General features: G+C 39.3%; 1 protein-coding gene across 1 annotated transcript in view; it reads left to right on the forward strand.

Annotated features, from left to right (window-relative positions):
- DNAAF9 (dynein axonemal assembly factor 9) overlaps nucleotides 1-16637 on the forward strand; it is a 77263-nt gene that overhangs the window by 29547 nt on the left and 31079 nt on the right. The window contains exons 12-22 of the mRNA XM_071753149.1: nucleotides 865-901; nucleotides 3273-3360; nucleotides 3773-3849; nucleotides 4616-4660; nucleotides 5106-5151; nucleotides 5483-5594; nucleotides 6497-6567; nucleotides 7520-7570; nucleotides 8404-8491; nucleotides 12133-12236; nucleotides 15514-15660. Of these exons, the coding sequence (XP_071609250.1) occupies nucleotides 865-901; nucleotides 3273-3360; nucleotides 3773-3849; nucleotides 4616-4660; nucleotides 5106-5151; nucleotides 5483-5594; nucleotides 6497-6567; nucleotides 7520-7570; nucleotides 8404-8491; nucleotides 12133-12236; nucleotides 15514-15660 (866 nt within the window). The remainder of the gene's footprint in view (nucleotides 1-864; nucleotides 902-3272; nucleotides 3361-3772; nucleotides 3850-4615; nucleotides 4661-5105; nucleotides 5152-5482; nucleotides 5595-6496; nucleotides 6568-7519; nucleotides 7571-8403; nucleotides 8492-12132; nucleotides 12237-15513; nucleotides 15661-16637) is intronic.

Here is a 16637-nt window from a genome sequence, read left to right on the forward strand (position 1 = left end):
TGTGGCCATGAAATCACAGCAGAATATTGTGGTGTTGAACATCTTGCTTTCATGTCAGAAAATCTGTCAGCCCCAAAGAATGATTCAAAGGTCAAGGAGTGTATTTGTGTTTGCATCAGAATGTGGTGTGAAGTGCTGGGTAAACGTGGAAGCCCATGTGCCATACAGGTTGATAGAAAAACTGTCCTCAAAAATATAATAATTCAATGTGGCTGTTGTTAAATAAGCATGATATTATCCCCTTTATCTCCTCTACCCCCTCTTCCCTTTATTTTATTTTTAATTTTTATTTTATTAGTTTATTTTGCTTTTCACAATAATTGAGCATTTTTAAAAGGCAGAGAAAATCCTTTTAGTGTTTATCTCCTAGTTTGGGTTTGATCTAGGACATTATAGTAGCTGCTTTCCCTAACAAAAACAAGCTATAGGAAATTTAAAAAAACCATTTTCTTTAAAAAAACCTCATTTTAGCAGGTTGCATGAGCCTGTGGTTAATATCAGTCTCCTTAGGGTTACTGTGTGTCTTGAAACCATATCCAGTTGGAGGATAGCAGGGAAGGAACTGGAGCTTGTAACTCTACTTGGACTTTTTCCTGGGTATCCAGGAAGAAGGGAGAACAATCCTTGTTCTGACCCAATGCAGCTGTTTTTAGAGGGGATTTGGGTCTTGGTCTTGGCCATAGTATGTACAGATAAAATTAACCTGTGCTTCACTCATTTTTATCTCTGCAAACAAACTAGAAATATAAAATACTAGATAATTATCATTTAAGCCACACAGCTGAAATGCCATGCCCAGGAAGCTCTGTGTAAACACTTGTAAAAGTTCTAAAAAAACCCATTTTTGGTTTTTTTTTATTTCAGGAAATGACAACGAGATGCACAAGCAAGCTGAACAAGTGTAAGTTGCCAACTTTTTATTATTCCTTAGCTCTTCACTCCTTCTACCCCCTGGCTGTAGGGCAAACCCACTTCTAGGCAGCAGTGGCTGTTGGCATTTGCAGAGCTACATTTTTATTTTTTATTTAGAATAATGTGAATTTGAGAGGCTTGCAAAGGCAAATTGCTCATTGAGAGTTTCAGTGAGCAAATTAGGAGCTGGTAGTTGTGTCCCTTCTGCTCTACAGCAGAGTATGAAAGGAAATAGTAAATTTTACTTAGGTTTTAATCACACCTCTTTATCTTAACATTCTTTGAGTTGTTTTAAAATGTTGTCTATATACACTGAGAGGAAAAAGATCTGCAATGAAATAGGAGAATGTTCCACAGATAGAAATAAAAGTAATTTTTAGACCACTTTCATTAAGCTAACCAGTGTGTAAGGTATATACATGGTTAATGAAAAGGAAATTTAACTGTCTTAAAGGATAAAGAAAAAATGACTTCTGAGTATTTTTGCTACAAAGCTTCTGCGGGGTTGGACTTTCACAAAATAAAACTTTTTTTCTCCATGTTGATGTCCCCTTCTCTGCATGTTGTGGATACCTGTGAAGCTTTAAGAACGTGGTAGATAATTTGCTTGGGTTCTGCTTTCAGTCTTGATTAACCAGGCTGTAGAGGTTTTGTTTTCCTTGCTTGTTAGGATAATTTTAGGAGCCTGTTCTTGCTTCTGCAGTGGAGCAGTTTGCAAGCTTTTGCAAGCAATTTTTTGGGTTTTCTAGGAAATTTAACTTGGTAATTTTGCTTCCATGCATGTTCTGCTCAAACACATAAATATTTCTTTTTCCACTTCTAAAAGACTTCGGACTAAATCCAGTTCTAACAGAGATGGGTAGGGATGTTTCTAAGCAAAGCAGAGCTCAGTTGATAGAGGGATTTTTAAATGAGAATTATCTATTTCTTGAAGGTTTCCCTGCATTGGATCAAATAATCTGATTTCAACAACAAAAATCAGCTTCTCTGGCCAACCTGACCTCATGATTTTGGAATCAGTTTGCAGCTGAGTCATGTAACTGGTTCTTGCATTTGCTCATGTTTTTTTTCCCAATGAAATGAAAAGTGGAAAACTATTTTGTAAGCACTATTTAGTCCAAATTTGACTGTATTTAGGAAGCAGAATTGCAGTCCTGAAGTGCAGGTTTGGCTGAGGTGCATAAACTGACTTTCTTAACTTTTAAGCATCCCTGGGGTAAACCTTGTAATTTTGTTTTTTTTTCTCTAAAAGGAAATGTTTTCTGTTTTGCATTGTTTATGGTAGAATTTTAAAAATGGGAATGAGAGTAAGGTAACTATTACCATAAAGCACAGCCCACTCTGAGGTGTTTTCTTGCAAATATATATGTGAATTTGGGTGAAAATGGGAATAGTTGGAGAGTTAGGAAGTGTTATACACATTGCCTATAATGAGTGTGTGCTGGAAACTGTTCTTCATCCCCTGTAGCAATGGGGATGAACTTAGAAGAGAAGCACTGGTGAATTTTGAGCTTTTTCCATGTTGGGCCATGTTTGGGAGCTTCAGATACTTTTTTCCATCTTTGAGGAATTCTTTGCATAAGGCTGAGATGCTGCCTTCTCTCTCCTGCCCCCTCTCCCCTCCCTCAACATCCAGCAGTTGCAGAGGAGTAATGAGGTTAAAAAATTGGGAAAAAGTTTGATTGTTTTGTCAATCTTACTATCTTTTTCTTCTGGAAAGCAGAGGCTGATGTTTCAGAGTTGGCCACAAGTTTTTTTGGTTTGTTTTTTCAGTAGTTCTGGAGCTGTAAATATGTCAGTGGCTGGAAGTTGCTGCTGGCTTCATCTAACCTTTGTTTCTTTCTCTAGAATTTTTTTAATTCCATTTTAAGAGAAGCATCAGACTAAGCCTGAATGTAAATGTGCTCAAAAGGTAGTGGTGCCTGGTTGGTTTTGGTGTCTTTTTGCTTGACATGGTCCAGAATAAGTCAGGCTGAGTCTCTGAGGTCAGTTCCTCCTCTTTTCCAGTTTTGCTTCTACCATTCTGGTCTTATTGGACAATTTTAGGATGTGATCCTCAACACGACTGCAGTGAAAGTCACCAACAAAACAATTTTACTTTATTTTTGACTTAGGAGAGCAGGGATACATTTATTCCAAGAGATTTCCCCCAATTTATTCTGTGATTTCAGCCATTTCCTCGCTCCGATTTATTTTATTTAAAACAGAAAGGTTAATTATGAAGCTGTTTCTGCTTTATAATTGAAGGGCCCTTTCTGTTTAAGGGAGTGGGGTTAAGAGAGGGGAAAACTGCTCCTTTCAGCAGAGATGGAAGGAAACTCTGCCTGTCTAGTAAATGTTGTGTTTGTATTTCTCTTCAGTACGCTGTTGTGGCAAATCTATACTGCTGTTGTAGAGGCTGTGCTTGCTGGCATTGAGTGCTATGCTAAAACTTCCACTGAATCCAAGGTAAATGAAGCACGGGTTCTGTACACTGTGGTTGTTCCTTTTGGATTGCTTGCCATAGCAAATCGACCTGCAAACCAAAACCTGACAGGAAAAAATTGACACGTTTCCCTCAGCTGCGTAACGGGAGCGAAGCGAACGCTCCGGCCTCCAAGCAGTCTGAATTCTGCTTTAAAAAAAAAAAAAAAAAGACATTGAAGAATGTTCCTCATCTTCCCTATTTACAGTTGTTTGTTCCACCATTCCTGAATTTTCCTACCCTTGGAGTATGGAAAATCAGATACTCTAAAGAACAAATTTTAGCCTGGTGCATCAGTGTTGTTGTTCTGTCTTTGCTCTCTTCTGGGTGCTCCTCTAGTTGAAGGGATTTGGAAGTCTGGGCAAAAATCCTTTATTCTCAATTTCCTTTTTTCAGGCAAAGGAGGTAGCAGAGCAGGTGCTCATGTCTGTGTTAGATAACCTTCATTTAACCCAACTTAAAACTGCGTTACGGTATGTGTTTTCAAATCCTTTATTGCTTGATGTCTTGTGTCAGTGTATTGGGGGCTTTGGGGAAAAAAAAAACACCACCAAATGTTAATTTTAGGTGGAACTCGCATGGCTGTCAAATTCCAAGACTTCATAATTTATTCAGACTTTAAAAATCGTGATAATTATTCTATTTTTCTTTTCTTGTATTTTTTTCTTTTCTTGCATTTTTTCTTTTCTTGCATTTTTTCTTTTCTTGCATTTTTTTCTCTTCCTGTATTTTTTCTCTTCCTGTATTTTTTCTCTTCCTGTATTTTTTCTCTTCCTGTATTTTTTCTCTTCCTGTATTTTTTCTCTTCCTGTATTTTTTCCTTTTCCTCTCTTTTTCCTTTTCCTCTCTTTTTTCCTTTTCCTCTCTTTTTTCCTTTTCCTCTCTTTTTCCTTTTCCTCTCTTTTTCCTTTTCCTCTCTTTTTTCCTTTTCCTCTTTTTTTCTTTTCCTCTCTTTTTTTCTTTTCCTCTCTTTTTTTCTTTTCCTCTCTTTTTCTTCTCCTCTCTTTTTCCTTTTCCTCTCTTTTTTCCTTTTCCTCTCTTTTTTCCTTTTCCTCTCTTTTTTCCTTTTCCTCTCTTTTTTCCTTTTCCTCTCTTTTTTCCTTTTCCTCTCTTTTTTCCTTTTTTTTTCTTAATTTCCTAATGATCAGCGGTTATTTCACTTTAAATTTGAGTGCTTACTTTTTACATGCAAGAGAAATACAAACCACATTTTTCACCAGTGCAATTTCTGCTCTACAGCTCCAAAATGGCCTTTCAGATTCAGGCTGTGAACAACCATGGAAGGTTTGTATCCACTGTCTTACTCCTCTTGTTACTAATTAGTGTTTCTAATATGATAATAAATATTTTTTTTTCCTTTTCTTGGAACTTCTGAGAAAAAGCATTGCCTTTGATAATGCCATACAAGGTGTAGTGAATGCTTTTGTGTTGGAGTTAGCTCAATGTTTTTGTATCTGTATTATTGGAAATCTTAAAAAGATGTAAAACAACTGGGCAGACCAATTTATTAACTGTTAATGAGTAGAAGCTGCATGAGCCCATTAGGAGTTTCCTTTTAAAGCTGTGCTTTAATTAATTGATATCCCTGCCTCGTGCTTTTGTAATCCTATGCTAATTGACTGAAATAGCCCCACAAAAAGAAGAGTTTATTTGCAAATAGCTTTTTTTGGCTGTCATGAAGTCACTGAAGATGATCTAACTCCTAAATACTGAATTATTGTTGTTGTAGAATTACTCCTTTAGACAATGAGGATAGCCTGGGGTTGATTAAAACGGTGAGTAAGCTGCTCAGTATTCTGCTTAAACATTTTATTAGCAAACAGAGCACAAGTGGCTTTTTTTATGGGGTATGCTGAGATTTTTATCTGTGTGAATGCAAGTGTAAGGGGAGAAATGAGAGATTTCAGATGCTGAGGTAAGATTGACTTTTAACATAAAGTCAGACAGTGAAAATTGGAATAAAATATTAACCTAGAGTTACTGAGACTTTCCACCACTATTCAGAAGCAGTGCTTTAGGAGGGTAAAAGCAGATGGGGTTTGCTGCTTCTATAGAAATGCTTCAAGTTTTGTTTTTCCTTCCTGTCCAACTCTTTGATCCCTGTAGGCATCTCTGATGGTGTTTGACATCCCAGACTTGCTCACAGGACGAGGATGCTTGGGCTCTGTTGTCTTTTCAGAGTCCTTTCTAACATCACAGATCCAAGTCAAAGAAAAAGGTAATTTTTCATTTCTAACCCCAGTGTTGTCATTCTGCTGGCTTGGGTGTGATGGAAGAGCAAGAGAGCTTCTGATGGGTGGTATTACTCTAATTATGATTTTCACCCCTGGGTTAATTACAAGCCCTAAATGTCCCAGCTTGTCAGGAGTGAATCTCTGAAGTGCCAAGTTCCTTTAATCTCACCAAAAGGAATTTTATGGAGATTATGGGGTTTATGGCTGCCTTGGCTGATGTTAGAAAAAAAAAAAGCAACATAGTAGTGCCCTTCCTAAATTTTTTTAGGTCTCAGTGAATGTTTTCTGTTGTATGGGGGATTTGGGGCAGCTCTCTTCCATCACTTGTATAACACTCCTTTTATAGGGTGTGTTTCAATTTCAGTTGTTGCTTGTTTGGAAGAGATTAAGTGAAACTAAAATAATCAGATTTTTAGACAGCTTGGCTTTGGAACAGTCTTATCTTTAAAATACAGGATGCTGAGTGATCTCCATAACTTTAGACAAGTGCATATTTTCCAGGTTGTTTACATGTGACAAGGAAATAGATGGTCTGAACAATATCCATGGATCTTTGTATCCAGAGGGGCTGTGGGTTCTGGAACACTTTTGGTGGTGAAAGCAAAGGAAAAAACCCTCAACTAAGACCAGAATAAAATCAGGTTACTATGGAATTGTGTAGGAGATCTGTGGATGTTATAAAACAAGAAGAATGGGAGCCAGTCTGCTGTGCAAGCTTTGCTTAAACACTAATAAATCCTTAAAGCACTGAGGAAATTTGCATGTTATATTTCATATAATTCCTTTCGTACTTCCTAAAGGCATTTCAAGGTGTAAAAACAACTTGCTCAACAGCCTGCAGTGTATGGATGGTATTATACTTTGCTTTTCATTTCCTCCCCTGCAGATGGCAGCATTAATTCAGAAACCAACCACATCATCCTGACTGCAGCTATCCCAAGATACACTTCTTGGCTGGTCAGTACAAAAAAAAAAAAATAGTTTTTTCTATACATACAGATTAACAAATTTAAATATATATATATAAAAATAAATAAATATGATAAATATAATAAATATGATAAATAAATATGATAAATAAATATGATAAATAAATATGATAAATAAATATGATAAATAAATATGATAAATATAAATATATTTATATAAATAAATAGAAACAAATACAAATAAATAAAAAAATTAAATATTTTTCTTATAAAAGCACGGATGTATGAAGAAAAAGTGTGGAACTAGGGCACTGAAACAGCATCTGAACATATTGCTGTTATGCTCATTTTTAAAATTTGTACATGAAGTGAAAAACCAGTAAGCTGAAATAGGCTGCTGCTTCCACTCATAACAGGAGTTATAAATTATTTCATTTTCACTGCTTCTGCTTTCCATCTGTGTAAAAGCCTGGGTGTTTTTCAAGCACACAGTATTTTCTTTTGAAAATTCTGTTTATTGTGGGGCACTTTAGGTGATTTAGATGTTTGCCCCAAGAGATCATTCTGCTCCCAGACCTCTGATGTCCTACACACTGGTGTCATTCCAATGACTGGGCTGAAGTTGGACAACATTACAGCCTTTTGCAATCCCTACTCCTTAAGTCCTTTAACAATAATAAAAAATAAGACTGAAGGAGATGCACTGCTTTGTGTTTAGGCAATACTATTTTATGAATAACATTGAATTTCATATTCTATGAAACAATTAATCTCTGGGAATCTGTGTATCTCCCTGCATGTGTTTCAGTCCCCTGGCAACAGGGGTGAGGAGCACAAAACTGTCTTTGATACTCTCCACTCTCCCAAATTTAGCTGTATATAGAGTTCTTGTTTGCCTTGAGTCTTGTTTCATGCTTTTTATGAACCTTAGCCTTGGTTTATCTCCTAACAATACAACTGGAAACTGTTTCTGGCTACAGGTTGAAGACAGTGATGTGAAACTCTCTGAGAAAGCACAGCTGATATTGAAGGTAAAATGAAACGTTTTTGGTAAACTTCAGTTATGCTTTCCAGAGCCAACATTGAAAAAAATCTCTCAGCTGGTAGTAAAACTGGCTTTTATTATGTTTGTTATTCCTCTTCTTCGAAAGGCTTGCCTTTTCTACCCTCTTTCAATCTACAAAAAAAAAATAAAAATATAATACATTGTGTGTAAAAGTTTGAGGTTTTCTCTGTTTCAAAGAACGACAAAACCCGAGAGCAAGAAGGGTTCTAATAAAGCTGTTTTCATGGAAGTCTCACTAAGTACTGCCCATGGAGCTCATGTTTCAAAAAAAAAAAACCCCCAAACTCAATGCCACTCTACATGCAACTTTCTTTTAACTTAATTAGCATGGTAAATGTCTAAAGGAAAACACTTGAAGCATTATGAAAAAGAAAAGAATTTGGGATCTGGGAACATCTTAAACCACATGAGTTTCACATTTGTGGTTAAATTTGTGGTTACCAGAAATCTTCATTACAAATAGATTTATTTTCCTGTAATATACTTTTAGTGCAGTAGATTGACAACCTAAAACCAAAAAGCTCTGCCTTGTGGTTGTGACAATAGCTTGGAACTTCATAGCTGCTGGCAAAATCAAAAGCAGAGGGAAGTGTTTTTCAAAATTATCCTCTTGACTTTCTGTCTTGCACTGGTTCCTCTGTATCAACGGAGTTTAAAACTCTTGTAAATGTCCTGACAGATGCTGTTTAAGACAAAAAATCTTTTCTCTTGAAGCAAAAGCTCGAGAAAATATTCTTGACTGGGTCACAGCCCTTGATGCAGTCTGTGATGTTGTTGGGTTTTTTTTTTCCTGTTTAGGAAGACAAATCTTTCCTGGGCACTTTACTCACTGGAGGTGATGGAGCCTACATTTATTCCAGCAACCCCCAGGCCATGCCAGCAGAAGGTGAGTTGTGTTTTTTCAATTCCTGAGGTCACCCCTCAGCCTCCTTTGCTCCTGGCTCAATTCCCACAGCTCCCTCAGCTGTTCCTGGGCAGATTTGTCCTCCAGCCCCTTCCCCAGATCTGGACATCCCCTCATTGTCCTTCTGGTCCTCATGAACCCAGAAGTGAGCCCAGTATTGGAGGTGCAGCCTCAGCATTGCCCAGCCCAGAGATGCTCCCTGCCCTGCTCCTGCTGGCCACAGCACTGCTGGTACAAGCCAGGATGCTGGTGGCCACCTTGGCCACCTGGGCACACACCAACTCAATTCAGCTGCTGTCAACCAACAGCCCCCCAGGTCCTTTTCTGCTGAGCAGCTTTCTGGTGCTTAGCAGGGTTTCCCTTGTGGTTATGTGCCTTGCTTTTTCTCAGCTGGAAGGCAGGAGGGCTCTGCAGAGGGACCTGGACAGACTGGAGAGTTGGGCTGATCCCAATGGGATGAGGTTCAACATTCCAAGTGCTGGGTCCTGCACTTTGGCCACAACAACCCCATGGGGAGCTCCAGGCTGGGCACAGAGTGGCAGAAAGGGACCTGGGAGTCTGGATTGCCAGGAAGCTGAAGAGGAGCCAGCAGTGTGCCCAGGTGGCCAAGAAGGCCAATGGCATCCTGGGCTGGCTCAGGAAGAGCGTGGCCAGCAGGTCCAGGGAAGGGATTCTGCCCCTGTGCTCAGCCCTGGGGAGGCCACAGCTTGAGTCCTGTGTCCAGTTCTGGGCCCCTCAGCTCAGGAAGGAGATTGAGGTGCTGGAGCAGGTCCAGAGAAGAGCAAGGAGGCTGGGAAGGGATCCAGCACAAGTCCTGTGAGGAAGGGCTGAGGGAGCTGGGGGTGTTGAGGCTGGAGAAGAGGAGGCTCAGGGGAGACCTCATCACTCTCTCCAACTCCCTGAAAGGAGGTTGGAGCCAGGGGGGGGTTGGGCTCTTTTCCCAGGCAACTCTCAGCAAGACAAGAGGGCACAAGAGGTCTCAAGTTGTGCCAGGGGAGGTTTAGGTTGGACATTAGAAAGAATTTCTTTCTGGAGAGGGTGCTCAGCCATTGGAATGGGCTGCCCAGGGAAGGGGTGGATTCTCCATCCCTGGAGATATTTCAAAAGAGCCTGGATGTGGCACTCAGTGCCATGGGCTGGGAACTGCAGTGGGAGTGGAGCAAGGGTTGGACTTGATGAGCTCTGAGGTCCCTTCCAACCCAGCCAGTTCTAGGATTCCTTGAGCCTACAGCTGCTTCTCAAGGCACAACATCTTTGTGTTCCACTGTACAGAGAAGGAATTGTTGTCACAGTGCTGAGGTACAGCACAAGATAACTGATAATCTGAGTGCTTGGTGACCTTTGGAGGAATATGTTTGGCTTTGCTGTTTTTTGTAGCTGTACAATGTAGTGTTGAGGCTAAATAATGATGTACAAGGCAATCAAACAGCAGCCTCATGTTGCAGAATTTGTTTTTCCTTGAATTGAACAGATTTTAAAGAAGGTTAAGGCAGAATAACATATTCATCTCTTTTGCAATACTGTGCTGTGGGTACATGTTTTCTCAATAAATATGAATGGTGAAATGTATTTATGTTTTTATTTATTTAGACATTTTGGGAACTGGCTATGCCTGCCCTGATGGAGCAATTTACTTTTTGCCTTTTTTGGAGAGATTTGTGAAATGTTTTGGTGACTCTTGAGATGGAGAGTTACAAGTAGGTGGCATAAGGGTTATGTAGCACTTCAGTCAGTCAGATGTTTCATAAGGTGTCAAGTGAAAATTAACTTGATCTTGTTCCCTGCCCTGCCAGACACTTTGCTGTGCTCTAATTTGGGTTTTACTGAGGTTGTAGCCGTGTCATCTGGCAAGAGGAGATGCAAAAGGTGCTGTCAGACAGGTCCTCACCTCTCTCCATGACTTCTGTCTCACTGCAGAGAGGTGTCCAGCCATGACTGACATGCATTTAAAAAGTTTAGGCTGTTAAGCTTTTATTTTTTTGTTCTAAGACAACTGTTGTCTGAGGGATTTTTGTAGGATGAGCCTAACTGTGTCCAGTCTGGCCAAGTAGACTCCATTTTGTGATCCATCACTTAGGGAAAACCCACAAGCATCTCAAGTTGTTTGTGCTACAATTCCCTGCCTTCCATGTTAAAAGAAGCCCTTTTAGTTAGGATTAATTAAAACTCTTTTTGGCTGGCTTTTACTTAAGGTCTCTGATTTCCCATTCTCTGTGAAGTGGGATGTTCTGTGAGATCTGACAGCAAATGCTGTATTTTATGTTTTTTCTTCCTTGACTGCTCACTAGAAGGATCTGATTTACCCTTCACATCTACCTGCTTACATGTGGCTTTGTCTCCATTCTGCTTGCTGTCAATTTGGGCCATGAATTTGGGATTGTAGTGTTTCCCAGCTTAACAGTAGCTGTTGCTCCAATGTAATTTTGGTTAATTAGGAGGCCCAGTGTAAACCAGTTACATTGGTAATTAGCAGAGCCTGTGTTTTTTTTAGGTTACTGCTGAAATTTGATGTTGTATCAAGCTCTTCATTAACCAAAGCCTTCACACAGAATAACTTTGATGATCTTATTCTAAGTTGCCATTTCTAAAGGAAAATATCTTCTTTCTTGGCTCCTCTGAGCAGGTTTGATAGATGGAGCTGGATGTGCCATCATGTTTAACTGTAGTTGTAGTTCCTTTGCTGCTTGGCTTTGCTTTTCTTTGAAGCATAACTGAGTAATGCTTTTTTTTTTTTTTTTTTTTTTTTTTTTTGTCTGTAAATAAAATATTTAACCTTTCCCTTTTGCTGACTCACATACTTCTTTCTTTGGGATGTGATCCTGCTTTTTAATGCCTGGTCCAGCACTGGTAGCAGAGGTCCAGCTGGCAGCCCCTGCTTAGTCATTTATTCCTGGCTTTCTTCTGACTCTTGGAAATTAACTTTGTGTTGATGTCAGTTGCTAGTGCTTTGGTGGAATTTTATTTTATTTTTTTCTCCTTTCTGCCATCTAGGCCTGCTGTTTCTCATTTTCCAGCTGCTTTCCCTCATCATGCAGGTTTATGAACCAAAGTGTTTGTAAGATGACAAGACAACCAGAGATAAGAGGGGATGCTGTGTCTCTCCTGGCTGTCACTAGGTGGTTGCCAGCTCAGTAATAGATGTCCCTGGCCACAAAAGTAAATGCAAACCTGCAGGTTTTTTCTGTTTTAAACTTTGTCTTGAAGAGGAAATGAAAGGAAGGCTGTTGCCTTACACCTTTCTTACTGTTTGCACAGTACATGGTAGTATACTGAAATTTTACTGAAAATCTGAGCAGTTCTTATAGTGTTACAATATTTACCTTTTGGTTTGGATGTCTTCAGTTCTTGTTTTGTCAGCCTTACCTTTCTGGAAGTTTGCAATGTGAAATGATGGAAAATTTTCTGGCTTTAAAAAAAAAAAAAAATTTAAGCCATGAAATCCCTACAATAAGAGAGCTCCAGGGGATAAGATGAAGTCAGATGTGATTCCTCCCCTTGATAGTGGTATTGGTAAAGATCATCCCAAATCTATACTCAAACGTACTGCATGTTGATTATTTTTTGCAAGAATAGGCAGTTGTCACATATACCTAATAATTTTTTTTTTTTCTTTCAAATTCTAGGCAAATTGTACTTCTTTTCAGATGGCATTCTCTTTGCTGATCCCCACCGTGGCAGCATTTCCATTTCAAAGAACCACATGAGTTCCATTTCTCTCTATGATGGGGTGAGCAATTTGTATATTTCTACTGGCATAAACTTTTAAATCACTTCTAGCAGCCCTCCTTTAGGGAGCTTGCACAAAGTCTGAATTTCAGTTGCAGTTTTATGAGCGTGTGTGTGAAACTAATTCCCATATAACTCATACAGTTTTGGTACTGGTTATCTTAACCAATTGCTGATTAGCTAAACTGGAAGGAGGAGAGAATTTTGCATTAGACTGAGTTATCAATGTGGTATTAATAATGTGGAAAATAGCTTTTCATTCAAAGAAAAATGACAGAGCAGAGCACTCATAGAACATCGAACGGGCGTAAGTGATGGAGAGGGGAAAGTTGAAGGCACTGTGAAGTTATTTGGTGTATTGGAGGGTGAAATGCTCTCTTCTATTCAAAATATGTTTGGCCTTCAGTCAGATGTTGATGGCAGTGACTCCTTATCTCTGGAGAGGTCACGAGCAGTGTCTGTCTGCTGTCCTGGAGCATTTCATAGCTGACAGGGTGTAGGGAGTGACTGGTTCAACTCTGCCAAGCTGAGAAGGAAGGGCAAGGGGCAAGCAACTACAAATATTTGGAGTTATTGCATTAAAAGACTTTTAGGTGTAGACATTTTGCCATTCCTGTGATCAACTGAGATCATTTCTTTTGGCCAGCTCACCATGCTATTAGTTTGGTCTCTGGCTCAAGTGGGAATTGGCAGGTTAATGCTGGCAGCTCAGCTAATTTTTTCCTCTTTAAGGCAGATACTCTGGATCAATATAATTTTTGCCAATATCCATCAGGATGGAAAAGGAGTTATTTTGGTTGGTTATTGTTTCCTAAGCACTGGAAAAGAAAATTATCTGTTTCCTTTGGGTCCTATTTTCTTCAGGTGTGGTGTTCCCCATTTGTTTGGTGACCCCCAGAAAGCATTGTGTTGCTGTGATCCCATCATGTAATAGAGGAAACCAGTCACATACAATGAAAGTGTGGGATTCCATTGAGCTGAAAACACAACAGTGAAGAGAATCTTACCTTAGCTGCCTTTTCTTTTATGTCATATTGATTGCCCCTTGCTACTTTCGGGAGCTATTTTAACACTGACCTTCCTTCTATTGTTTGCTTCAAGACACTCACTTTCATAAAATGAGCTATTTATGGGGCCTGGCTATCATTCTTGAACTGATGCCAGATTTTTGTGTAAAGCTAAACCTTGACAGAGAGCATTTTTATTGTTAACTGACTTGGCATAATACAAGGGTGGAGAGCTTAAAATGTTAAGAAGTGACAGGAGGAGAAGGGTAATTGTTAGTAGGCTTTTTCTGATAGTGCAACAATATTGATGGGAAAGAAAGGATAATTTAAAGCTCAGATTAAAATAAAGGATCCAGAGATTTAAGTGCTGCAAAGTGCAGTTTCTTAGCAGCTCTATCACTGTGCTAAATCCTTCACTTTTTAACTTGAAAACATCTGTATTCCTGCCTGGAAAATGTGGTTTTTCTGTTCTGAGAAACTGGTCCCTTAGTGACACCTCAGCTCCTGAAGTCGTTGAAGCTCACAGATAGTGAGTGTGTGGAGGACAGGACAGATTCCTCACAAAATTGTACCACAAAAATCTAAAGCAGAAACCATCCCAGACTTAGAGTCAGATACAAATCTCCCATCTCCTAAGGCAGAACTATTTTGACTTAGAACCTCACTGGGAGTAAAAGAAAACCCAACAGGTTCCACTACTCCCCCACTCCATACTCCCAGATTTCTTTCTTTTTCTTCTGTAGCTGTTCAGTGTCAATAAACTGCCTCAAGGAATCTTTACTTTAGGTTCTTACTTCAGACCAAGTGTTTCTTTTTGTAAGTACCTACATCAAGCATTCGTTTTGGCCATCAGTCAGTCAAGTGAACAAATATTATTAAGTAATACTTGAATTTCACAACATTCATATCTTGTAAAATATGGAAATGGGTTCTTTTTAACGTGAGGTCATTGGGGATTTATTGCTGCTTCTTCACAGCTTTTTTTAATTAGTGGAACCCTAAACATTTTCCAGGGGGAGGAGCACATTCTGTTGGGCATCTCACATGGAGGTTGCAGCATGTGTGACTTGTCCTTTTTGTTGTTTCTGCTGAAATCTACGTGGCATTCTGTAGAATCCACTATCTTTGGGTTCCAAAAGCCATTTTCTCCTGAGAAAACTTGTTCTCTCCTAGGAGAATATTTTTTTTTGTTCTTTAGTAACTTCAATGGCATTGAGAGGATTAATGTTATGTCAGCAAAGAGTAGAGATTTTCCTTCAGATATCTCTGAATTGATACTGGTTCTTACCCAAGTGTTTGCCAACCTGGGCTTTTTCCTCTCAAAAATTAGTAAGTGGAGTTCTTTGCACAGTTCTGTTTAAAGGCAGATGGATGGTACTCAGTTTCTGATGTGAACCCAAAATAGGGGAATCCCATTTTCCAAGGATGTTTCATGCTGCTGCATTCTACTGTTTTTTCTAATACTTTGGTGTGAAAAGAGTTTCCAGCCCAAGCTTGACCATAAACCACTTCAGCACATTCAGTACATAAATGCCTCTCTTGAAATTCAGAAAGCTGAAGGTCACTGTTGTTTTATTAGAACAAAAAAGGGACAGCCTGATGTCAGTACTTCTGAGGGACACTGATGATGAGGGTTTCAGCTGCCTGTGGGTGAAGACACAGCTCAGGTGAAGGAGCAAAAATTTAAGAGAATTTCTGCTCATTAAACAACCTTAGAGAAACAGAACACTTCCCATGTGTAGCTGACCTGCACTTTAAATCACAGAACTGATGGATGTGTCTCATTTCAGCATGGTTCCTTTCAGGTCAGAAACTCACAAGCATTAGAGAAAAAAAAGTCAGCAATAGCACCATGCCATCCTTGAAATCTTTTTAATTCATTTTTCCAAGATGTCTGTGCCACAGCTGTGTGGGTGTAGATGAAAGTGGCTTTGTTGTGAAGAGTTAGAGCTAAAGGTCTGGTTTTTAGTAGAAGGAAAAGCTTTTCTTTTCAAGACATGACAAAGCTTAGATGCTGGGAACAATCTCAAATGCTTTCTTCAGGGCTTATGGTATCTCTAAGAGTTCCAGAGTACAGACTGAGGAGCACTGTAAGGCACCAGTTGATCCTTCTGCTCCATCCCTGTGCTATGCAGGTTACTCAGTGTTCAGATGTGTTCCCAGCTATGACTGGAGAAGTTCTGTTCTCTGCTATTTAATGTATTAAGCCTTTTTTCCCCCAACTTTCAACAGCTTTTAATTATAATTTGTCCTGTTTGCTTTCTTTTCCAGGATTCAAGCAGTATTGTTGCTGCTCTCTTCATAGACTTCAAAAGTTCCTTGCTTGCTCACCTACCAATTGAATTCCAGTCCCGAGACAACTTTCTGATGCTTGCACTTTTCCCCAAAACAAAGATTTATAAAGCTTTTTATTCACAGGTAAAGTAAAAAAAAAAAAAAAGTTAGGTTTGGGTGGGAGGAAAACATCACAACTATTTTTCATTTTCAGATGAGAGACATGGATGAATTTGTTGATGTCTGTCTTAGCTGATTAAATTTGGAAAGAAGGTGTTTGTTTCAGGTGTTAGTTGAGCCCCTGAAGTTTGCCACCTGATAAGTTAACACAGAAAATGTTGAAGTTGAAGGGTTTTCTTGCATCAGTCTTCACAAGCAAAACCTTTTCCTATATCTTGATCAATAAGCACTTCAGAAAGGAGAAGGGGCAGCTGATATTAAAGGAGCAAACCAGTTAGGAAATACATTGAAATTATCCTCTGAGAAGCTGGCTGAGATTCATGGAGGGTATTAAAAGAGACACCTGATGTGATTTTTTTGGAAGTTGCTTATCAAATTTATCTAAAATCAGGGTGCTGCAGTAGGAAGAACTGACACAGATAACTTTGAACAGTGGCAGAGAGCCTAACAAGGGGTGTTGTTTTTTTTTATTTTCTCCAGCCAAATAAACCAGAAAGAATAGGTCTGAAATTTCTGACTACTTCTGACTTCAAACACCTGGTTTGAAGATTCAGTGTTAGTGGGAGGTTGCTGCAGTCACTGGAACCAGTGTCACCCAGACAGTGAATTTCTCTACCTTTGAAGATTTTGAAAACTTTGCAGGACAAAGTGATGGCTTCACTGTTCTGCTCTGCCAGCAACCATCCAGCTTTGGAGCAGGAGATGGATCTGGAGACCAAGCAGAACTTTTGGAGTCTCTGTGTCCTTTGGCATCAGCCTTGCAGGCTTGAGGTTATCAGAGACTTTTCCCTGCCATTTAGACCTTCCCAGGGGCATGCTTGCTCCTGATCTTAAGAACTTGCATGTGTGAGAAACTTTTAATTTATGTCTTTATTTAATGTTGCTTATTAAACTTAATACTCACCATGTGCTTTCATTTTGTCTCCTGAAGGCAGTGAGTG

The sequence above is a fragment of the Heliangelus exortis genome, chromosome 10 (genome assembly GCF_036169615.1).
Source record: "Heliangelus exortis chromosome 10, bHelExo1.hap1, whole genome shotgun sequence".
Lineage (NCBI taxonomy): Eukaryota > Metazoa > Chordata > Aves > Apodiformes > Trochilidae > Heliangelus > Heliangelus exortis.